Source organism: Periplaneta americana, chromosome 16 (genome assembly GCF_040183065.1).
Source record: "Periplaneta americana isolate PAMFEO1 chromosome 16, P.americana_PAMFEO1_priV1, whole genome shotgun sequence".
NCBI lineage: Eukaryota > Metazoa > Arthropoda > Insecta > Blattodea > Blattidae > Periplaneta > Periplaneta americana.
The window spans coordinates 161,289,804-161,315,703 of record NC_091132.1 but is presented as its reverse complement, the minus strand read 5'-3'; the positions used below and the strand labels follow the sequence as shown (position 1 = coordinate 161,315,703).

Here is a 25,900-nt window from a genome sequence, read left to right as displayed (position 1 = left end):
AAACAGTGCTAGTAAAACAATTAACTTAAAAATATGATAGGGTAAAAATTGTCACAGGGATGACTGTAGCAGCTACTTCAGCCAGAAAGTAACAGAGAGAGAACTACCGACCAACACACTTCATAAACTGCACTCACCTCAGCTTCATTCTTCAGCATGGGAAAGTCAATTGGCATTGCAGATTCCTCAAATACTATCTCCGATTTCATGTCATACCTGTGATCTATACATTCAGTTTTTATTTTAGTGACATCCAAATCTAATAAATTTCCTTCCTGAAACAAAAATTACAAAATATTTAGACAAAACAGTATAAAAATTATTCACGAAATCCCGTGACTATTTATAAAGTCCGCCCTAATTTTTATTAATACCGATGTCAACAAACGCAAGAGTACCTATTCCAAAACCAACATTTAAATAATTTATCCGAAAAACGTTGTAACGCAGCATATACAAGTAAAAGAATACATTTCTTGTACAAACATTTTGTTCCAGTATGATCACAACAAAATATAAAGATAAAAGTTATTCTAAATAACCTATTATTGATTCAGTTTTATATTATTTAAATGTTCTACTAAAAGGCCATGCAAGTAAAAGAAACTTCAAGGTTTTTGTGTTGTAATATATGTCCTGAATGTAAGTATTCACAAAATTTTGTGAATATGTGTGTTTTATGTGAAGAAAAAATTCCATTTGTAACTTCTCATTCAGAAATTTCAACTTTTTTTAGTTGTGTTTCATCTCGTGGAGACAGAGCACTTATTCACAAAGGAATGCTTTCCCTAGTTATAAATGATGCATTTTGAATAGTACATTATGCAACAAGACTATGATGGTAGGAATTAAGACGCGAGTATGAATATGAAACGAGCGCAAGCAAAACCTTGATATAATCTAGAGGGTAAAATAAACATTAATCGTGATATAACATTGAAATTAAATTAGACATTGAAAAACGAGATGACGAATTGAATTTATTTGAATATTATTTACAATTAACGCTAATTATTATAGTAACAGAACTGACTGTATTTCAAATGTAGGTGATTTATTGTGCAACTGCTGAAATGAATTTGCGGGAATATGCTGGAAAGGCTGGAAGATAAGGGAGAATTGATATTAATTTGTGAGTTGTTTTTTTCGACTGAGTATAATATTTTGAGATTTCAATTTTATTTTGGATCGATTCTTCAACATAACCTTCTGCGACAGTATTAGATTCCAGCCTGTGTGACGTTTCGCTAGTTGTCTTTCGAATCCATATCCGAGAATAATCCATACTTGCGCTTTCATATTGCTACAATGCTATTTTCTGACTGGTGGAACACCTGAACTTTAATGAATAGGTTTACTTTAATTAGGTACATTAAAGGGCTGCTACCAGGTGTATAATTACTACATTTCGGCTAGGTCGAGCATAAAATACTTAGTAATTGCTCTCAATATACCTCAGATAAAGGCTTCTTCTCTTCTATATCTGCGATACCACTTGTTTGTATACCCATTGGGTCGGACCCAGGTTCCATCTTGATCACGTCCATTACGACTGAAAAAGGAAATTAAGTAACATAGGTTAATATGCAGAATATGAAATATTCAGACAGACTTAGTAGCTTGGCAATAATAAGTCCACACCTGCGCAGTGTGTGTATTTCTGTGCGAACGCCACAACACACAAAAGTTAACACAAAAATAAATCTAGTTTGTACATCAGCACAGATGAGCATGTGATACTAGGGACAAGATACAGTAGTTGTCTAACAAATAAAGTCCATGATTTCACGATAGTGTTTGTCTCTCACTGGATTCGATAGGGCGTTTTCAACAAAATGCAGATGTCTACTAAATAGTGTCGGACGAGTATAGTAGGAAATAGACGAAGTGAAAAAAGAAAACCAAGGATATGAAAGACACAGTGTAGAACAATGCAAGATAAATGTATGAGTCGCTTAAATTAAGTAAAGTGAAACAGTATAGTGTAAAGATAGTAAATTAATTAGTGAAGTGATGTAAATATAAAAGTGAGGGAGGAGTATGAAATAGTCATGTTACATGTCAGTAAGGACTAAGAATTAGGGGTTAGGAATATAGCATCTGGTGGGATAGAGATTACGATAAATATATATATATATAATATGAGTGCAAAAAGTAAGAGATAGAAATGGTCATGGAAATTGTCGAGAGAATAAATAGTAAAAAAAAAAAAAAAAAAAAGGTAGGAGTAGGCAAATTAATTTGGGATCAGTTTCAGAACGATATAAAGTGTGTAATTTCCCAATTGAATTTAGAAAAGTTCCCGCTCATATTCTAGGTTGGCGATGGTTTCCTCCTGTTTCACAACTAATGTTCTATAGTGACAAAGTTCACATGACCAGTTATCACATAGAGTAACTGCATCACTAGTAGTGTTACTACTTCCATAATGAAATCACATTCTACAACTGTCACAAAATACTCCCTGACCAACTTTCCTACGACATGCACCACAGCTTCCACTCAAATCACACACCTTAGCAACATGTGACTGATGAATTGATGAATTGTTTATGCTTGTGAATTGAATTATTCTACTTAAATGACATGTACAATTTTATATAGCTCAACTAAAATATGTTTTTATAGTGACTTAATCTGTTTACTATGTATTGTATTTTTTGTTTAGCATAACTGATGAATTGTATGTACTGCAAATTGAATAGTATACTGTATAGGTGTACTGATGAATTGTTTAAGCTTATAAATTGAAATAATCTACTTCATATGAATTGTATAGCTTAACGAAAATACTAATTTGATTGTATATGTTTGTATAGTTTGGCTGATGAATTGCATATGTTCTTAAAATGATTACTAGTCTGTGTAGCTCTACTGATGAATTGTATATAGACCTACTGTAAATTGAATGGTAATATGTATAGCTCAACTGATGAATTGTTTATGATTATAAATTGAATTAATCTACTTGATATTAATTGCACAAATTTGTATAGCTTAATGAAAGTATGCTACTTTGTATTGTATATATTTGTATAGATTTGGCCGATGAATTGTATATGCTTTAAATTGAATAGTAATCTATATAGCTCTACTGATAAATTGTTTGTGTTTGTAATGTGAAGTAGTTTGCATGATATATATTATCAATTTCTGTATATCACAACTGGTTGAATTGTTTATGCCTTAAATTTAATTAAATTGTTTTGTATTATAATATAGCTCAACTTATGAATGATCGTTTGCGTTTGTAAATTTAATAATCTGATTGGCTATGTATTGTATACTTTTAGTAGAGCCATCGATGTTGCTCAGTCGACAGACTCGCTGGGCTGCTGATCCGGAGCTGCATTCGGGCTTGGGTTGGAAGTAGTTTGCGTGATATGTATTATCAATTTCTGTATATTACAACTGGTTGAATTGTTTATGCCTTAAATTTAATTAAATTGTTTTGTATTATAATATAGCTCAACTTATGAATGATCGTTTGCATTTGTAAATTTAATAATCTGATTGGCTATGTATTGTATACTTTTAGTAGAGCCATCGATGTTGCTCAGTCGACAGACTCGCTGGGCTGCTGATCCAGAGGTGCGTTCGGGCTTGGGTTGGATCCCCCTTTGGACTTTGGTTTCTTCGGAGGTTTTCCCCAGCCATGGGACTGAAGCCGGATGGTCTATGGCGAGTCCTTGGCATCAACCCCTTTGATTTGATTACCTGGTTGGGTTTTTCCGAGGTTTCCCCCACCGAAAAGGCAAATGCCGGGTAATATTTTGGCGAATCCTCGGACCTCATCTCATCTCACTACATCTCGCCAAAATGTAAAAAAAATGTAAAAAAATTGTACAAAATTGTAAAAATTGTAGAAAATTACTAAATTGTAAAACTATAAAAATTTGTAAAAATTGTAATTGTAATATTGTAAAATGTTGACATGTTCCACATCTTAAAGCTTCATTGCTCATGTAATATCTATGGAATAAAATAAATGAATGAATGAATGAATGAATGAATGAATGGGACAATAATTCGCGAAAACAATTAGGCCTACCTAAGTAAGTAATTTGAACAAATAATATGCATTGCAGTCGATTTAATGTAGATAAAATATAAGTAATGTTTGAAATAAGTGATATTTTGAGTGATATAAGATATAAAATATATATGAGGTGTGACAGATAGAAGAGGAAGTGAAGGAGAGTTAGGGGTGAGGAGATGAGGAGTGTAATTTCGTTTCTATTTCCGAGTAAATACGATGACGTCATTGAGTAACAATGTACGAAATATTCGCTCCTTCGTTATTGTTCACACGTTCCTTGCTGTGTAATGAGAGTAAAACACTCTCTATAAACATTCAGATATTGCTTATAATTATTAATGTGGAGAGTAGTATTCATAAGACCGAAGTTCCATACACAAATACTGCAAACAGAATGTGACAATACAACATACAATCGGTAAGCAAGAATCAACTGTAAGTCATAGGAGATAAGTGAAAACATTTGCCGAAATACATTATACATAATACCACGTAAAGAAAGAAATACATGTCTCTAGTACAAGCTGATATAGAGCACAACAGATTGAAAGTCATCAAGAAAGTTTGTGGATGTCGTTTACTCCTATCTTTTGCGGAATACAATGCAACGGTATATTGCCCAGTGTCAGAGCCTTCTTTAGTTACAAGCCGGGGCCATACGTCGGCAACACTGTAATTATCTGTCACCCGGAGGCTGACCGTACATTACACGTGTGTGTGCTAATCCCGATTTCCAATGTAAATTAATGTTACAATATAAGTGTGTGTCGATGGAATTATGTTTGCGGTCGTACCAAACGTTAATTGTTGATGTATTATAAACTAAATGCGTGTTGGTGATAAAAAAAAACAAGACAATAAATGAAAATAAAATGGTTGCAGTCTTTGGGAATTTTTATGGTTATGGATTACAAAGTAATTGACTATTCTATTAAATATTGTATAACCACATTTTTATATTCTTATTTGTGATTTGTGTGTATCAGAATTCTAGTCAAATTGTTGGGTCTCGCCTGCTATATCAATAAAGTTACGCCGTTGGTTTTCAAAGTCATTGTAAACAGCTGTTTTGTGATCCCATAAATGTTGCAGTTTTGTTGAAGATTCGGAATGCCTGCTATACGTCAGAACTATCTATAATTTGTACATGCATATAATCACTTTGTTGGTTTGGTCAATGTTACTTATGTCCCGCCCACTATAGAGACATAGGCCAATTTTACACATATTTAGTATAACTTGTTTCTTTGACAGGTTAGGTTTGGTTAGTTTAGGTTTTTGTTATAGCCTACCTTACATATACGATTATAGCGCAACATTGGCAGTGATAAAAGTGAAATATTCGTTCAGTGGGCGTTGGATACTCTACATTCACCCACTTGGTATTTACAGGATTTAAAGTCCACTGAGTTTACGCTAATTGATACATACATACATGTACTTAATAGATAATGTTGCGTTTTGTTACGTATTATGTTGAAGGGATGTATTTTCATTTTTTCATAGATTGTTTTACTTGGCTTAACTGTATTTACATCCTCATACTTTTATTATAATAGGAATGTCAATAGTTTCTTCTGTTTACATTTTATTTTAGGCCTATTTGCATAATTCACATTCTTACTTGTTTTCTGTAGTTATATTTATTTAAAATTATATTTTAGAAAATTTATAACAAATAATTTAGGATAACAGTATTGTTATGGTGACTAGCGAGGTTCAAACTAAAACTGGCTTCCTGGGCATCTCAAATACTTATAGAAAAGCAGGACAGATAATCACATGAAATTAAAATGTATATGATATCCTAGATCTTTCATGTCAGAGGTGAAACAATATAAAGCGGCAAAACATTGTCAATTTACTAGCCACATAATGGTTAATTGATTGAAATAGGGTATTGCGAAAGTACGTCATTATTTTATTTATTTTTGGTACAAGTAACATTTCTTTAAGTATTTATTTATTTTCCCTTGTACCACCAATTAAAAAAAAGTATGTTTTTATAATTATAAGTGTAGTTGCTACGACACATAGGCACACAGCACTTTCTAGGCATCTGAAATATTTGTAGAAAAACACGATAGATAATCGTAGAAGATAATATTAAAATATATCCTAAACCTTTCACAGATGAAACACCATTAAGTCGCAAAACATTGTCAATTTGCTAGCCACAATTTTGTTAACTGAATGGAACTTAAGAATACTGCGTAGGAACTTACGTCTTTATTGCATTATTGATTTTATTATTTTTGGTGCAAGGAATATCTTTTTTATTTATTTATTTACCTTCGTACTATCAATAAAAACAAATTTTTTTGTAATTATTTTAAGTGGCAGCATTTGTATGTAAGTAGCCTACTTACGCCGTATTCTGAAGTATAGCTAATTGATGCAATAAAACACTATTTTCGAATCCGTAATAATTTACATCACTACTCTGAATCTTGATCTTACCTTTGTGCATGAAGTAATATTGAAAAAATACGAGTTACGTATAACGAAAGCTATGAGCGAACACAATATCACTCTAAAATCTCCCGCCTCCACTCTGCGTTGCCAAACCTACCCATGCCCCGGTTTGTAACTAAAGAAGGCTCTGCCACTGTGCATTGAAACATTTACATTTACATACCTGCTTTGGGCCGTAAAACTTAAGCACTACGTAAGACCAGAATTAGCACAGAATAATTAGCTCTATACAGCAAATGCATATTGACCTAAAAGAATCTTCTAGAAAGGATAATTAAGCTAGCTGGATAGCAAGTCACATAGAAGACCGTGACACGTAGGTTTCTGGATAACTATGCCCAGTAAATTGAACATTATGAACTGGATACAGATGCCTCAAACTAGGAAGCTGCCAGGAGAGGAGAAGTAGTAGAGCTAACGGAGGGGGCCCACCTAGGCTCCAATACCCAGGTATAGTCATATTATCTGAAAAGCTGACCGCTTGACAATGTATTCAAGATGTACCCACCCTATGCAGCCTTCTCAACTGTCATTAGAACTGAGCTGTACCGTTCTAGTCCACAGTGCACAGCAGTAGGCGGACATTGGTAGGGGAGAAGTGCTCTATGCGCCTGCGCGAACGAGACAGCTTGCTAGTTTGAGGCATCTGTACAAATTCATCCTGCCTAAGGATTTCCTAAGCCTCTAAGACGATTATCGGGATGAGCCCTAACAGAAATGGGCCACGGACCTACATTCCTATGCTCATAGAGATTCCGTTAATATTGCAAACAATTTTCGACAAAGATGCGCTGGCTTAGCTTCGTACATTACCCTGTTAAATGTGCGACGTTACCCCACTTTATTCGCACAGGGGACTTTTACAGTTCAGACTTACAAATCCAGGTGTTTCTTCTGCCGGTCTTAGGTCAGTCTTCGAACATCACACTTGGCATATGAGGGAGTTTACTGCACTCCACTGGCACTGTGAAAGAACGATGTCCAACTAACACCTTTCGGCGTTTATTCTTGTGATCCTTAAGTCATTTATATGCTAGCGATTAGGTTACGTCCATTTCCGGTTTTTCACCTTCAAAATTATTTCAGTGGAGAAACGAAACCAGAGCGAGAAAAGTGGCTAACAGGCTTGGAGATCACATATTCAGTTTTTCTCAGCCCCAAATTCCCTTGCAAGCACACCTTCAACCTTGCATTTTAAAGCTTTTCCTCCCGTTTTCCTCTCTTTCAACCAAATTCGTCCACGGCTGTATATAAATTCTGCGAAAAACGTGAAGTTTTATTTCGCATTGTTGGCACTCTTGAATAGCATCTATCTGTCCTTGTAGTTAACATGGGAAATGGATGTTTAGGTGAAAGAAAAACTTTTTTAATAACTTTTAATAATTCTTTACCATTATTATGGCGAAATAGTGTGCTGCATTCGGCTGTAAATCAGGAGTGGATGCACATTCTGAATAAGAGAGTCTTCTGACTGTTTAGTTTTGTTTAAGTTTGCCATTAGCAGTAGAAGCAGAGAATAGTGCAATGGGGTACGAATTTGACAGTTTCTGTCTGTTGTTATAGGAAAGTTCACAGTTCAAACTGCTCCACAGCTTGATGTAATGTGACAGCACGCTTTAAGCCACAGTCGCAGTTCTCGCATTTTGCTACTCGACTTCTAAAAATGCAACAAGCATTGAATGTAAATGTGCAAAAATGCGACAACCACATTAGACTTCAGAAACGAAGATGGTAATGGACAAATTGAAGTCAGAGATGTGTTTCAACTAATCAGTTCAGGAGAATCTGAATGTAAATGAAATGCTAATGACACGGGCAATGTTCAAGGAAATACTGAGCAATAGTTGTTCAGGAATGGATTTCAAAAAGTTGGTACAGTTCATGTAAGTTAACAAGTAAGTGAACAATTTCTTCTTATTGACTTATATACAGTAATTCCATCGCATATCGTAACATGTGAGCGAGGATTTAGTTGCATAAATCTTGTAAAAACTTTATTTAGAAACCGTCTTTCAGTCAAAGGAGTTAGCACTCTGCTAATAATAGATCTTGAAGATTCTACTGGTAAGAAATTTGAATGTTTAGAATGAGCATAAAATAACGTATTTAATGTGATGTAAATTCTCCAGTAATCGATTCTAAACACACCTACGTCTAATGATTTGCTTGCTTAAGCACATCTAGAGTGTGGTAAGATGGACTTAACCACTTCCCTTATTATCCCGAGTTAACTCGGGTTGCTAACATGTGTCAAAATTTATTAACCCGAGTTAACTCATTTGAGTCCCATTGTCTATTTCATAGTGATTTTTTAAGTATGTAAGAAAATTAGTGATGTACATTGATTCTGCAATATTAAGTGACCTCTTTACGAAAATAAAAAAAAATATAATACTTTTTTTCACAAAACTGGTAAAATATATAGTAAGGAGAGAGGTTAAAGTAATAAAACTCCAAGAAACAAATTACATAACTATTTGTTTCTTTAAACCTTATAAATTGTATCTTTTTTGTACAATTATTGCGAATATTGTACAAGATTTTCCTTTTTGCACAAATATAATTTTTCACTTGTGGATTTTTGCGACAATTATTTATTTTCTAGCTTAAAGCCTGTGTCAAATTATTACTTTCTAAAACCCACTGACGTATTTGATAAGAAGAGAGTCCAGGAAAAAAAAAACGAATATAATCATTTGGAGGTCGATTTACGGCTTTAAAATAGTTATCAGTATTACATACAGTAGGAGTGTCTGAACAGTACATATTGAGATATAGGTTTTCCACACTGCTCTCTTCTAGTGTATATATTTCATTACGTTCCTCCAGGGCTATATATGGAGCATTGAGAGTAGCTGAAACAATTGAAAATCATGTAGGCTACTAATTTCATTTACAAAACCTTAAACAGAATGAGATACATAATTAATCAGATTTAACTTGTTTGAATCTGAAAGAGCAGTTAACACAGGAGATAAATAATTATCAAAAATCTTCTGCCAATGAGCGAAATCAAAATCAGAATCAGCATCAGGTCTGAAATATTTATCCCTGACGAATATATTTATTTTGTTGTTTAAATTTTAATGAAATTACATAACATATTTGTTAAGATGTTGAACAACAAAAACTCTAGACCTACATATGTTGTAAGTAGTATAACCAAACTTTTCCAAACACTATCTTAGTAACTGAGTATGAACAAGTGAATGTAATCAGTTTGCTAAGCAGTCTTACCTCATTTTTTCCATACATGTTTGTACATTTCGTATTGTTCAAGTATATCTATGTCGGTGCTAGTTCACACAAACAATATTCACCCAAATGAAACTTGACCCATGGACGATTGATGCACTGGAGAATTCACCCATAAAAATTGACCCAAGAGAAAATTAGAACAAAGAAAATTCAGATATACAGTATTTATTATTTTATATATATTTTTAAAGTGATATTGCAATAATTTATGTGGAACGATGTTTTGAATGATTTACATGTCTCCTGAGAAACTTTAAGCCTATTTCATTGCAGAAACCGAGACTTCGATGGATTTATTCATGTTTGAGTGTTGTAACAACAGGCACGCAATATTCAACTACACGTCCTTCATCTTTGAATTCATAATATCTATGTGAAATATTTTGTAACCTTATATTCAACCTTTTATATTTTCGTTTTTGCGCTTCTTTTACACTTCGTCCTACATCCAACTCCTGGATCATTCTGTCTACATCGGATTGCTCATTCTTTAAATAATGTATGAGTTTGTATACAGTGGGACGTTTCTTACAAGCAATGTTCTGGAAGCGGTTGTGCCATGCTTCTGTGTTAATGTGCGTGGTTCACTTGATCTAGCTGCTTCGAACTGATTCCATAAGTGAGGAGGATATCGAGCTTCTGTAGCAGGCCGACGCCCTCTTGCAGTAATCCCAATGTAGGTGGCCTTGAAATATTTGACGAAATCTGTCATCATTCTGGGCATAGTCTCGAGAACAGTATGAAAACACGCTGGTACATCTTCGACAGGAACAAATGCTATAAAGACAGTAATTCTGGTGGTTTAACTCGAAGATCTCTGATAGATTTTGGGTGGGCAGAAACGTTCCTTTGGCGCCTTTGGTTTATACTTCTTTTTAGGGATTTCCTCAGAGAAAAAAACTGAAGCATATCTGATGGCACCCGCTGCAGTTCACGTTCAATAATCTGAGCTGGAGCCGCTTGATTTAGTGCTGTACATCGACGCACTGCTTCCACCTCTTCATGTGGTGGAGGATGGACATCTTCATCGACTTTATATACTGCACTTCTACATGGGATCGATTTGGTGCTCCTGTGGTCGCACATTTTGTGCCATGAGGTTTCCCTCTGCAAACCCATTTCCCTTGGATCGATTGGCATTTCTGGAGTGAAGGTTGTACATATATAGTTTATGACTCAGTAATATACTTGGAATAATTTGTCCGTGGATATTCATTGAAAATGTATACCTACAAAATAGTCATCTAAACTTCACAATTTTGTAATTAAAGTACAACCACGGAAAGAAATTTTGAATTGTTAAGAAAGAACTTGAAAATATCCACATACATTTAAACATCTCAGAATACAAATGTTACCACGATAACGAATTGCTAAAAATGTATTAATATGAAATGATCTAAACTTCATCACAGTGGGAGAATTTCCCGTGAGTAAGGGTGAGAATGAAAATCGTTGGGTGTAATCACTTTGGGCGAATATTCCTGGATCAATATTCTTGGGTGAATTTTCTTTTTGGCTAACTTCCATTGTGCGGACTAGCCTTGTTTGAGTACAAGAATAAGAACGCCGGTGTGCATATATTTTGCTATAGAAAATCGGTTTACAGTTTTCAGATCCACACAATGGATAGATATAAACCCATATGTAGTTTCGTTTGATCACGTCCAAACGACGAAAATTACTTTTTCACCGAAATCATGAAACCGTCTAAATACTAAAATTAGTATATACCATTAGATAAATTATGTTATTATTATTGTTATTATTATTATTACTATTACTATTATTACGTTAAAGCTGGTAATTTTTACACAATTGCATCAGTAATATGTTATGAAACAATATAAATAAAAATGTATGATCAAAGAAATCCCAAATTTAATTTTTTTTTAATATTGCTAGGAGAAATTGAAAAAAAAATTACTTCACTTATATATTCATTCATGTGGAAATTCTTGAAACTGGTGGGTATAAGCCTTAAATGTGTGTTTATTTGTGAACAGAAAGTATCTTCATTACTACAATAAAATTACTTCCTGTGGAATTGCACGGCAAAGAGAAGAATTCCAATAGTAAGTAATGAATCCGGGAAACAATCGCAGAGATGTAGTGATTACCTGTGTAATAAACTCTACTTTCATCAGGATCTGATAAACATGAAAATATCGTACCGGGGCAAATGAAATGAAGCAATACTAGTGAATTATTGGTGATGCATAAAGAGGGATCACACGAAAGACATCAAAACGGTTCGTTTCGTGCGACATTTTGAACGTCTGAATGGGTATAAAAATTTTTTGGTCATGGGGAAAAAGCACATAAGTAAAAAAAGTCATTTTTTCTGTTGTACCTCATCACATAAATCAAGTACTTTTTTCTAATATTTGAAAAAAATAAAATTTCTTGTATGTTACATTGAAAATGGTCTTACTTTTACAACATACATGAATATGATTATGATAGTTGTATTTAGTTAAGTGTAAATTTAAAAAAAAAGTCACTTTTGTAAAATTAATTCTTTTTTTTTACTTGAGTGCCATTTCCGCCGACAAAAGAATTATTAATAATAATTTGTAGGAATTAATATAATATAATATTATTATATTAAATATGTAAAATAATTTTTATAACTGAAAACGATTTTTATTAATAATCTAGGGGTTTATAAATAATTTTATAACCACCAATATGTTTTAAAAATATTATTCAGTACATTGTTTGACTTCTTTTGATGTTCTTGTTTAAATTTTGTCCATATTTCCAAAGTTTAAAGAAAATTCTGGCGTGACAAAGAAAATGTGAATACAGGCCCGGAACTAACAATTTTCAATACCTAAACGTTATCATACAACTTTAATTATCGTATTAGATTTATTATTTAATCATGTTATTAATCTGTTTTCAACATCTTTCCACTCATATTTTCAAAATTACAGAAAAATATAACGTGACAGTGAAAATACGAATACACATACGGATTCAGGGCACTTTATTTAATAATAATAATAATAATAATAATAATAATAATAATAATAATAATAATAATAATATCTCCAATGAATTACATCTCTCCATTCCATTGTAAGCTATCTGAATCCAGACAATTCTTTCCACACTAGCGTTGATGTCTAACTTATAGTCCTCTGACTTTGTTACCGTCAGATGATTGTCACTGGTTCCAACTCTCAATAGTTCCAAAGTCGAAGCTGCGAGAAAGCGCCATCTCTGACAGATACGTGATTCATAGCGGATGTGACGTAGGTACGAATATGTGACGGCTCAGGAGTGGAAACGAGTGCACATCAGAAGATTAACTTGAAGGAAAACATAACTGGGATCTAAGGATTTTCGTGCCTATCAAAAGTTATTGTCCATAAGTCTTTGATACTGAAGGTGCAATGCAATCACTGTAGTTTTTCAAGAAAAAATTACCTTACGGAAATATGATTGAACGGGCAAAAATTCTCTGTTAAAATCGCTATTACCAGTCACAGTGAATTTCCGGAACCGCAACTGTTGATACCTGTGAGTAGAAAAAAAAAGCCATGCCCTTCATACGGAATGGATTCCGGAATGCTTGTACCCGAGGAAGCGTTTCCAAAGCAATGAATTACTCGCACGTGTTGACAGATATGGCTCTTGAAATGTTTCTCGATTGTGTAAGCGTACACTTACATTTTGAAATGACTATAGTACGCAAGTTATTCCCAGTTATTCCACTAGTACGGTTTTTTCCTTGTGGGAATAGATTGCTCAGTTTCTAGACTCCTCGACTGTGTATAGATCTTCCCACAAGCATCACATTTCACACTTCCCTACTCAACAAAGGTAAGCCAAAGGTTGAGAATTCAATCACTTCTCGCCAAGAAGTAAGCGTAGACACCATTTTAGATACATTTTAGCAAAAAAAGACCTTCCATACAAGATCCATCATATGGCTTTTGGCTTATGAACGGTATAGTATACTATAAAGTGATTAATGTAAGCTGGTAGAGATAATGCCATCAAGCCTAAATCTTCACCCCTAGCTGACTATTAAAACTACAGTATTAAAAATAAAATTAAAATTATAATTACAATCAATGTTAAATTTACAATTACAATAAAAATCAAAGTAATAATAGGTTAACTGATTAATAAAAACTAGACAATTTATTACAGACGTTAAGAACAAAGAAAAATTATCTTGCTGAAGTACAAATTAAGTAAAGGATATTTAAATATTTATCATGAAATATAATTATGTACACGCATGATTGAATATTAAGATGTGCGAGCTATAAAAACCGCATTTAACACAAATGCAGCTGAAGAGTTTCTCTTATGTATGCAGAGGGGAATACACATTAAGGTTTCCCGAGAAGGAAGAATCCATTCCAAACACATCACAAGTGAACGGTTTTTCACGAAAAGGCATCTGGATATTAACAGGACTTCGAAAACACTTCCCACACACATCACAACTAAATGGCTTCTCAACTGTGGATACGCGAATACACATTGAGATATTTGTAGCGCAAAAAACCCTTTACACAAACTTTAAAACTAAACCGCTACCCGATTGCGTGAACATGTTAATGCAGATAGAGTTTATTCCGGGGTGCAAATCTTTCCTACAAACATCTAAGCAAAAGGTCTTCTTGCCTGTGCGCATAGACAGATATTCCGTGCGAGAAGAACAGTTTGGACTGTATTGAATAGCTTCATGATATTCTGCACGAAAGAGTGCCTCATTTAGATTTGAAGAGCTTCTATAACAATTCCCACTCACGTCACATACGAATGGCTTCTGACACGTGTGTACGCGTGGAAGCTTGTTGAAATGTACGGAAACCGAAATACTCTTTCACAAGACACAACGGAATGGTTTCTCGCCTTAGGGCTATACTACACGAACGTTAAAAATGTTGCGTTGACAGGCGTTGGTAACGTGTGAAAAATGTATAAACAACACGATGCGTAGTTGCGTTGACAGGCGTTCGTAACGTAAGAAAAGTGTATAAACTACACGTTGCGTTAGGGACGCTGTGTTTGGTTTCAGAATTGCAATCGATGTTATACAAGTTGCATATGTAGCTCTGCTATGTGTTCAATTTATAAGTCTGTCTCAAAAAAAGAGGAAAAGGAGATGGTGAATTCATCCCGCAAACATTAAGAGACTTTCGACAGGAAAGTTTTATGCAGTGATACTTTTCATTTACGGACATCGAAGGGACGTAACCATCTGTCCGCATCTGGGAGGTGTCCTTTATTGAGAGTGAGGCTCCCCAATCTAACAGTAAATTTATAATATGCATTATGTATCACTTCACGCTTTAAATTAAATGTATTACTGTAGTGTAATTCTAAATACAGTATACTGCAGTAAAATCTTTGCAACTTTGAACTACAGTAGATAAGATCGAAAAAGGAAAATACAGTACTGTGCCATGCAATTTTATTCTAGGTCTACAGCTATGCACTACTGTAATTTACTGTTTTCAACTTACCCTTTACGTTCAGGTGTCATGTCTCTAGAAACAGAACTAATTGAAGTGAAGAGAAAAATCCTACTAACACTATCGTGTATCGAATAAAATTTCACGATCGCGGACCTGACTCTCTTCTTTCATGTTAAGGAATTTCTGCACTAAATTTTCCATTTTTGTAACACATTAGGTCTTGAAATCCAAGTTCTGTCCGCAGTCAGGAGGTAAAGCAAGCTTTAGGACTGTGAAACAGCTTTCCGTGTTTGTGTCTGAGAGTGTTCGTAAACGAGAGTTAAATTTAGCCTGTCATTATTTCTAGATTATTTCAGTTGAGACATAAAAATCTGTCCATATATTAGGAGTGTCCGTATCTTGGGGGTGTCCTTAAAGAGAGGTTTCACTGCACTGCATTTGAAAATCGCCGACAGTATCCCGACAAGTTTTTTCTCTATTACAGAATGTCAATGAAAAGTTTTAATGTCCTTTTGAATTTAATTTCTCATAAAATTAGGAGAACTGATACTGTAATGAGGAAATCAATTCATCCCGTCGAAAAGCTGGTTGTAACATTAAGGTAAGTAATAAAATTTGCCTCAATTTGTAATGATTATATTTTTATTTTATGCATAATATGTTGAAAATCAAGAACATTACAAGCTGCGGAAATCAGTACTGACTGAAATTAACAATGAATTCAGAATCATTTGAACCATCGGCAATAACACTCAACGGCGACATATCTGACAATTGGGACATTCTTGATGTTGCCCGTTGCTCGACAAGCAGGTTTCTGAACACTTCAGAAACTTTGAAACAGGCTTCAATTGCAAGCTCTGGAGGGAAATTGTCCATGATTTTGACAAATGATAGGAAAGCTTTGTTTCCATCCTTGTCATTCTCTCTGTCTTGTCTTTGTATAGCCACGCTCTTTAATAATATATTTGTAACATTCCTTGTTGCAGTTACTAGAATATTTTAAGATTTTTCTTTTCTTCCTGTCCCTGTCGAGCGAAGAGATGGTCCCGATTTTGTTTGGGTATTGTTTACATTACTCTCATGACCCGAAGTAGCCTGAGAAATAATACCATCCGGTACATCTTCTTGTTTAGGTGGAGGTATATTCGAAATGGTTTCATTCTCACCAAGGATAGGTAGTAAAAACTGCATTTGCTTCACAATATCCAGTCTGTTGTAGACGTTGCGTTGGTGACGTACATGTAGTATGAATACGTTTGCAAAAGATGGCGTTGCCAACGCAGATCTATGCGTTGAAACTTCTCAACGTCGAAGCAACGCAACTAAACGCAGAATATTTAACGCTTGTGTAGTATAGTCATGCAATTATACAAGCGATCATATTACCAAAAACCAAGTTCCTATAAGAGAACATTGTCAACGCAACGTTTTTAACGTTCGTGTACTATAGCCCTTAGTGTACGCGTGAATGCTCATCGAGATATTTCGTTAACGAAAAACACATCCCACAAACGTCACAACTCTATGCCTTCTCCCCAGTGTGCAACTTTAAATGTCTTTTAAGGTTTGAAGATTTTGCAAAGCACTTACCACACACGTCACAACAGAATGGTTTCAAGCCGGTATGCATTCGTGAATGACTCTCGAGATGTGCGGACCGGGAAAAACTCTTTCCACAGACATCACAACTGAATGGCCTCTCCTTTGTGTGCACGCGTGAATGCTGTTTGAGATTGTCGGAGCTTGAAAAGAAATTTCCACAAATATCACAACTGAATGGTTTCCCGCCCGTATGCACGCGTGAATGCCTCTCGAGATTTTCCAAGCGCAAAAAACTTTTTCCACACACATCACAACTGAATGGCCTCTCATTGGTGTGCACGAGAGAATGCCTCTCGAGATTGTTGGACCTTGAAAAAAACATCCCACAAACGTTACAATTGAATGGTTTCGCGCCTGTGTGCTCGCGAGAATGCCTGCCGAGATTTGCCAATTGCGAAAAACTCTTTCCACACACGTCACATTTGAATGGCTTCTCGCCAGTGTGCACCATAGTATGCGCTTTAAAATGTTCAGACCTTGCAAAACACTTCCCACACACGTCGCAACAGAATGGCTTCGCGCTTGAGTGCACGCGTGAATGTCTCTCCAGATGTACCAATTGCGAAAACCTCTTCTCACACACATCACAACTGAATGGCATCTCGTTCGTGTGCACGCGTGAATGCTTCCTGAGATAAGAGGAATTAGAAAAGAATTTCCCACACACGTCACAAGTGAATCGTTTCTCGCTTGAGTGAACGCACGAGTGCTTTTCGAAATCTCCCGATTCGGAAAAAGACTTTCCACACACATCGCAATTGAATTGCTTGTTACATTTGTGCACGAGGAAATGGCTTTTGAGGCTTGCAAAGTCGAGAAAAGACATTCCGCAATTGTCACAATCGTATTTCTTGCCGTCGTCCTCTTCAGGAATATTTTTCCAGAATTTTGCAACTCCGCTACTATGGCTAACTGCAACACTAACAATTATAAGTTTCATTAGTGGAATGAATGTTTAAATTTACAATTAGGAAATATATAGGCAATAAGCAAAGTAATATACGAGAAATTAATCATGGAGTTTAACGTTCAGATACTTCTGTATATTAACTTAATAAAATTAAGTAATATTAGTAATTACAATAATCATAACAGCAATAACGATAGTAATAGTAATAATAATAATAATAATAATAATAATAATAATAATAATAATAATAATTCATTTAGTTATTAATATCCAAGAGATGGACAACAGACATTGGCCAATAAAGTCCAAGAATGTGACACAATTAATACAATAACAGTAACAACTATGTTACAAATTAAATAATCATGATAATAATAATAAATATAGTACTAATGAGGTACTGGTAGTAGCAATATCTGAAGTATTTTCAGCAAAAATGTAATAATAATAATAATAATAATAATAATAATAATAATAATGCCAAGCTTAGCTCATTACTCAATTTCTTACATTGTATTGCAATATATATTTTATGTATTTTAACATGATTCAATTGAGCATCGTTAAAGTTTGAATTATGAAATAATGGACTGCTAAGCTAACATACTACTACAGCATGCTAAATCAATACACTCTCGTTGTTCGATAAATCTCTGAGATGAAAATGAATGTGTACATAAGTATTATTCTTAGAATTCCAGGAAACGAATGTACATAATAGCCTATAAAATTTTTCTGTGCGTAACAAGCTATTTTAATCTTACCTGTCCTCGATTCACTCAGAAATTACTGTAGTAACATTATAGCATTATCTCCATCTAGAGAAACTACACTTTCCAAAGGTGAAATAATAATTAAATATACAAATCGGTTCACTTAGCTTCCGATATTACTTCATACAAACACAGAAACATTCTGTGTAGGCTATGTTTCATAGCTTTCGATTGTTGTTGTCCAAGGCCCCTTGTAGACGAAGTCATTTGTTTCATTTGATTGCACCGCCTTAGATGGCATTGTATTTTAATTTTAAAACTCATTTATCTCTTTAAAATTTGCAAAGAATAAAACTTATCGGAAATCATTTTTAAAGAAACTTTTGTTATGTAACATATTTCACAAAATTCAATAATAAGCGACATATTTCATTCAGGCCCCCTTACAACCCCCTTTTAAATAACGTATATTGTATGTCATATAGCCTAACATCTAAGCTACAACGAACTTAATACATATTGCAATTTTCATCGAAATTCCTTCAGTCATTATTTCGTTAAAAGGTAACAAACATCCAGACAGACCGACAGACAGTCATATATACAAAAAAAAAAAAAAAAATTTCAAAACAGCGATTTTGGGTTTCAGGATGGTTAATCATACATGTTACACCAATAATTATTTTTGGAAAATCGTAAATTACCAGAAAAATATTGGCTACATATTTATTATTAGTATAGATTATGGTAGTAATGGTCGTAGTAGCAGCATAAGTAACAATAGTAGTAGTAGTAGTAATAATAATAATAATAATAATAATAATAATAATAATAATAATAAAAATAATAATAATTTTGCAACTTGTAAATCCAAACACTCGAAACCTCAAACATTTCATTATTTGTACACAGAAACTGTCTTAAATCTATAGGAGACAAGGAGGACTGAAAGCAGTAGGACTACGTAGATGTTATCACCAAATTTCTATTAGAAATTCGACGACGAACTTAAGAAATTAATGGAAACCATTTTTCCTGGGTACACACAATTGGAAAATGAAACAATTCTATTAACTGGTCTGCATTAAATGTGACAAGGTGAAGGCAGGTCTATACTTTGGTATTTCCTTGAATGGCAGCAACTTCAGCATCGATAGTTGTAATGGTATGGCAGTGGTAAAAGATTTATTGGTGATAGTTAAAGTAAATATTAAAATTATGCTACTCGCCCCCACAAAGTATACTGTCATCTGAATAATAATCATATTAAAACTAAAAATATATATATTTTGTTGTGATATAAATAAAGAGTGAAACCAACGACAAGGTAAGGACTCATGTATTTCACTCACCTTTCAGTCAAGACTTCATTCTCTTCTCCCATTACTTCCGGTTTTCCCTCATCACTCACTTCATCCAATTCACATGAATTTTCCTGCACATCAAGATTTTACAAAACAGACTCATAGGACAATAATAGATGAACTATTAATGCATGCTAGTTTATGCACTCCATAGATTAAAAAAAAATCGTACCCAATACTATATACAATATAAGCATTCTTGGCAAAACCATGATATGAATAAATAAAAACAAAAGAATTGCAAACAACAAATTATTGCAATTTCTAAGAAATATCGTGTAGCAACTAAATTTTGCACAAACACTGAGTTAATTGAAAGTGTAAGTGACAATGATGGTGGGTAGTAAGAAAGCATTTGTTCCTGCATTAGCCGCTATTAGACCAATGAGTTCGAAAGACGCATTCCAAGAAATATGTTTAGTGCTATTTGATCTGTTAAAGGATTCACTAACTTAGAGATCTGATATCCCTCCTATAATAATATTTATTCCTCCATTAGAGAGCCACCTTGCGTACATTTTGTGTATTGGCGAGTAATTTAATATTTTTGGTTCATCATGTTAAATGTGTGACATTAAGGCATGCGATATTTTGTGGATTAGGCCTATATATATATATAGATATATATATATATATATATATATATATATATATATACACATCTACAAGATATTATAATAATATTGCATATCAATGGCTAAAAAGTCATACCTCGTATCTGTACATTTGCAGGTAAATAAAAAAAGCTTGGGAATTATTTTCTCGAAATAGACAAACTTCTTATATGTTTCTACTTTGCATGACCTTCTATTCGAGAACAAAATATCAGTACACCGTCTAATTTTGTGAACAAAATAATAACGTAGTTAATCTAAATAATACCAACGTAGTTAAAATAAATTACCATTTTTGTAGATAGAGGTATCTCTTCTTACCTATCGGCATACGATAATTTGATTAATTATTTATATACTTATTCATGTATTCATTAATTCTTCGAATAGAGAAGTTATTATTTCTTTATTACAGGCTCTATTTCGTCTGAGGAAGAATTTATCTGCCCCGTTGGCTGTCTTTCTATTTTCTATAAAATTAATGCACTCATGCGCTACTTCTAATAAAAAAATTGTCATATTAATCTTCCTCACTGAAACATCTGTTCCTGATTTCTTTCTGGTTCCTAATAGTCTATATTTATTGCAAATTTTGACAACAATAAAAGCAATGCCTGACATCAGTCTAGCAGCCGATGTTCACTTTTTAATTGACGTCCTATTACGTCACTTGTGAAATCCAAAGCTGCTTGGTTGACATCCAATTACTAGTGGCCCGTTAATTTCTCTCCTGTAACCCGACAATCCACTAACATTAAAGGTCCACTACCTAAAAGAGGAAAACATTATTTATAGGTCAGTTTTCTTGCTACCCACATTTCAAGATGCTCACAGGTGAGAACCAGATAGATGTCGGCAATTGATCCAATGTATAGGGTAAAGGCGGTAATGGAAGAAAGTTATGAAGAATGTGAGGATCTATCTGGCATTTGTGGATTAAGGCAAACTAAATTAAACTAAAACTTAGAGGGTTAAACATTTTATCAGTGGCGATGTAAACAACAAAATTATTATGGTTTACGGAACACTGAAGACTGCAGGGTCTACGTAAAAAATGAACTAGAAAAGATTTACGACTGATTACAGGATGAAGAAATTGAAAGGATGAAAGCAACTATCATCGTATCCCCTGGTCACCTGCCTGTAGTCAGTAAATAACAGAGAGAGAACTAGCGACCAACACACTTCATAAACTGCACTCACCTCAGCTTCACTCTTCACGATGGGAAAGTCTACTGACACTGCAGCTTCCTCATATGCCATCTCTGATTTCACATCATATCTGTGGTCTATACATTCTGTTTTTATTTCAGTGAAGTGGAAGTCTAATAAATTTCCTTCCTGCAAAATAAAAAAAAAAAAAAATTAAAAGGGCAATGTATGATATAAAGCTGTAGGCCTACACGAAAATTTTAGTCCGTCTACACTAAAAAGTAATATTATTATTATTAGTGATGTCAAAGAATGTACGTGTATCAATTTCAAAAACTTGAAACACAACATACAAAAGTATTAATTAAAAAAGAATTGTATTCAATTTATAACTTATTTTAATGTAATTTATTGTAATTATAAATTTACATTGGTATACTTTTAAAATTGTTAATGTTTTCGCCACTGAGTATGGCATTTTCAGACATTGATAATTACAGACATCTTGTGAAAAAATACGTTGCATTAAAATTATAGTGAAGATGCTTCGTTTGTAAGTGAGATCTTATCGGTTATATATTTCAAATGAAGCCCATCAGAAATAAACATTCCTGGAAATTATATGTTGCAAGACCTCTCGTTCTTTTTCACGTTAATTGACCCTTCAATAACACTGATATGCTGTTTAGTGATTCTCTGAGCTTCAGGAAATATGTACTGTTACGTAACACCATACACGTTGGACAGACAACAAGAAAAATAGTTCATCCATACAGAATACAGTATATTAACTTATTCCACAATTGAGACATCTGGCCGGCGTCTGCAGACGACCACAAGGATCCAGATTACAAAACAAAGGTTAATTTTATACTAAATGATATAACTGATTCAGTTTTGAAATGCTTCAAAGTTGTTCCAAAAACTGATGCAATTACAAAAACACACAGAGATATATATATTTTTAACAGAGATCCTGAAGATACATATTCACATAAGTTGTTTGTAAAAATATGTGTTTTAATGTGAAATAAAATTATATATTTACGATTCTTATATCACATTCAGAAGTTTCAACTTCGTTATTTGTGTTTCATCACGTTCAAGAAAAATATTTAGTTACATTGGTATATGCTCCCCCAGTTATAAATGATGTATTTAGAAAAAAAGTAATTGCTTTCGATACAGCCTACCTCAGATAAAAGCTTCCTCTCTTCTGTATCTGCATTATCACTTGTTTGTATAGCAAGAGGGTCGGAGTCAGGTTCCATCTTCATCAAGCCATCCATTACGACTGAAAAAGGAAATTAAATAACTTAACCTGCCGTATGTAAGCGATTCATATAGACTTACTAGCTTGGTAAGTAATCATTCTACATCAGCGTAGAGTGAGTATTCCTCTGTATGCGAGCACGAACATATACAGCACTAATTAACACAAATACAAACGAAGGTGTATATGACCAGAGATGAGCATGTGAGTCTAGGGAAAAGTTACAGTAACTGTTTCACAGAAAAAGCCGGATGATTGACGACATAGTTTATCACAAAGTTTCACATACAAGCTGCTGGTTCGAACTAATCACTGTGCGGTTCTATGTCAAATTTGAGATACAATTTTACATCGCCGTGTTTCGTACGTTACTAAGAATTGGGACCTTATATTCCTTAAATTACAGCATTTCGTTAATAATGTTTATAACCTTGAATTACCGATTACTTAGATCATTCCTCACATCCCATTACGCCTACTTTGAATTCTTTCTATCAGGAAGGCGCAAGTAAGGTCAATGTACGAGGGGAAACGTACGTAGGAATAACGTTGCAGCTGTAATAATACCTTCATAAATGTATCATCAATCAAACTTGAGACGGCTTTTGGCCATTTTAACGAAATGTCCAGAGTCTTCTTCCTGTTTACACCTACGCCATAGGAATATAATTGAGCTTGTGCTTTTAATTCTTCCTGTGAAGAATATTATCGATAAGAAAGAAGTTCGACATAAAATACTGCAAAATACATTCAGCACGCAAAAAACCACTCTACAGATATCAAAATCAGTGAACGGGACTAACGAAAACATTATCATATTACCGAAATGTTTCTAGCAAAAAGTGCAGAAAAATTAACTGGAAAGAAATTATTTTATAGGAAATTACAAATATATCTGTAAAATTGGAACTAATTTAATTTGCAAACGTGGAAATAATTAGACAATAAACAAAGAAACACTATTATTCGGTTGAGAAGGTTATATAATCCAGTGTGCTCTCGAAAAAGCTGAAAGTAAGAATTATAAAACAGTTATATTACCGGTTGTTCTGTATGGTTGTGAAACTTGGACTCTCACTTTTGATAGGAAAATACTATTAGGATATTCGAGAACAAGGTGCTTAGAAAATATTTGAGGTTAAGTGGAATAAAGTTAAAGGAGAATGAAGAAAGTTATACAACGCAGAATTGCAAGAATTATATTCTTCACCTAACATAATGAGGAACATTAAATCCAAACGTTTGAGATGAGCAGAGCATGTATGGGTAAATCCAGAAATGTATACACAGTGTTAGTTGGAAGACATGAGGGAAATAGACGGTTAGGGAAGCCGAGGTGATGATGGGATAGTTTAAAAATTCTATTTTTTTTCATTAGTTAGATCAAAACTTGAATATTGCAGTACTGTATGGAACCCCTATCGAATTAAATATATTAACAAAATTGAGAGTGTTCAAAAAAGATTCATCAGATTTTTGTTTCTTAAATCATTTGGTTACTATCCCTCCTGGAATAATGAAAGTAGTATTTCGTACTCATCTCTTTTGTCTCTCTTTAACTTTGAAAGTTTGCAACACAGAAGAAATAATATTGATATAAAATGCTTCCATAATTCATGAACAAGTTCTGTAAATAGTCATCTACTGTCCAGGATAGCAATACATGTACCAAGAGAGAACTGTAGGACCAGTAAAACATTTAATTTAAACTATGCTAGGACATGTTATTATAAGTACTCTCCACTTCTTAGAATCTGTTCCTCCTATAATAAACTGAGCAATATTGACATCTTTCAGGATAGAACCACACTCTTGAGAGAAATAAATACCGGTAGCGTTCAAAACACTCCATAAGTATTCTACTAATAAATAGGTCTTAACTGGTTTGCTCTATTACTTTAATATACCGTAAACTAAGTTTTATTCATATTGTAAATACTTTTGTTTTTGTTACATGTAATATTTGCTTAATATCTTTTAGTATTGGATTGTAACTGTTTAAGTTTAAATACCATTGTTATATGTATTACTCCTGTTATTTTCATTTTATCTACTCTGTAATTACATTGTTGAGTGGATTAATTAAATAAATAAATAAATAAATAAATATTAAAATAAATTTGAGGGAAGTGGGATATGTTGATAGGGACTGGATTAAAGTTGCCCAGGATAGGGACTGATGGCAGACTTATATGAAGGTGGCACTGAAACTGGGGTTGCTTAAAAGCCATTTCTAAGAAAGTAAATATGCTTCGACAGGCGCCTAAATTTTATTGCGTAATTTCCTACAATAGATGGTATATCGTGACGTAATTTATAACGTCTCAAACGTTTTGTAAGTTATAAATATTGGATTAAGATAACAGTCACAATTTTCTTAACATATTTTATGAAACCATATGATACGATACATACCAATTTACAATATTTTAGGGAAATGCGCATCCTGCACACCTGTGATTCACTGTAACAACATAACTACCACACATCGTACATGATACAGAAAAAAATAAGAACAAAAAATCTATAAATTTAAATCAGGAAAAAAAGTTAAAATACGTAAGCAAAGAAATATTTCTTACGAAAGTACAGATCACCATTTATATAAAAACGTGAAGGTTAGGCCTAATTATATCGAAATACGACCTCCTTCGGCAATTATTACTATTATTATTGGCACTAAAAATGCTTTCTTGCTCGTTCGGTACCGGCCCCCAAAAACATACTTATGAGAAATATGTACATGAACATTTCCAGCAAACTTTACTAGATAGGCCTAATTAAATTAGAGACCTCAGCATGTGCACTTACGGGGACTATACATCCAATCGTAACTAGGTACTGCAGGTAGATACTATTCGTACTACGCAACTGTTAAAGAAAAAAGTAGAGCCTTTTTTTGGTATAATTCTGCAGAAGTACCCAAATGAAAATCGATATGGCTCACATACATAATTTTTAGAATATGAGAAACAAACATGAACAACATTTACCGTTCTTAAAAATAAAATTGACAATAATAATAATAATAATAATAATAATAATAATAATAA

General features: G+C 33.7%; 2 protein-coding genes across 7 annotated transcripts in view; both read right to left on the bottom strand.

The window, feature by feature from the left end:
- LOC138691649 (zinc finger protein 235-like) overlaps positions 1–6,813 on the bottom strand; it is a 34,269-nt gene extending 27,456 nt beyond the window's left edge. For all 5 annotated transcript variants that reach the window (XM_069813837.1, XM_069813838.1, XM_069813841.1 and 2 more), the window contains exons 1-3: positions 6,678–6,813; positions 1,455–1,552; positions 138–275 (exon numbers count right to left, since the gene is read on the bottom strand). Coding sequence is in view for 3 of the 5 variants with exons in the window: in XM_069813841.1 (XP_069669942.1) it covers positions 138–275; positions 1,455–1,547 (231 nt within the window). In the remaining 2 variants the exon portion in view is untranslated. The remainder of the gene's footprint in view (positions 1–137; positions 276–1,454; positions 1,553–6,677) is intronic.
- Positions 6,814–8,975: 2,162 nt separating this feature from the next.
- LOC138691656 (gastrula zinc finger protein XlCGF57.1-like) overlaps positions 8,976–25,900 on the bottom strand; it is a 60,048-nt gene continuing 43,123 nt past the window's right edge. The window contains exons 4-7 of one of the 2 annotated variants that reach the window (XM_069813863.1): positions 22,768–22,868; positions 21,626–21,763; positions 19,797–19,879; positions 8,976–9,369 (exon numbers count right to left, since the gene is read on the bottom strand). In XM_069813863.1, the coding sequence (XP_069669964.1) occupies positions 9,330–9,369; positions 19,797–19,879; positions 21,626–21,763; positions 22,768–22,863 (357 nt within the window). In that variant the 5' untranslated portion in view covers positions 22,864–22,868 and the 3' untranslated portion in view covers positions 8,976–9,329. Of the gene's footprint in view, positions 9,370–13,644; positions 17,742–19,796; positions 19,880–21,625; positions 21,764–22,767; positions 22,869–25,900 lie in introns of those variants that run through there. The other variant, XM_069813862.1, reaches the window with a different exon arrangement.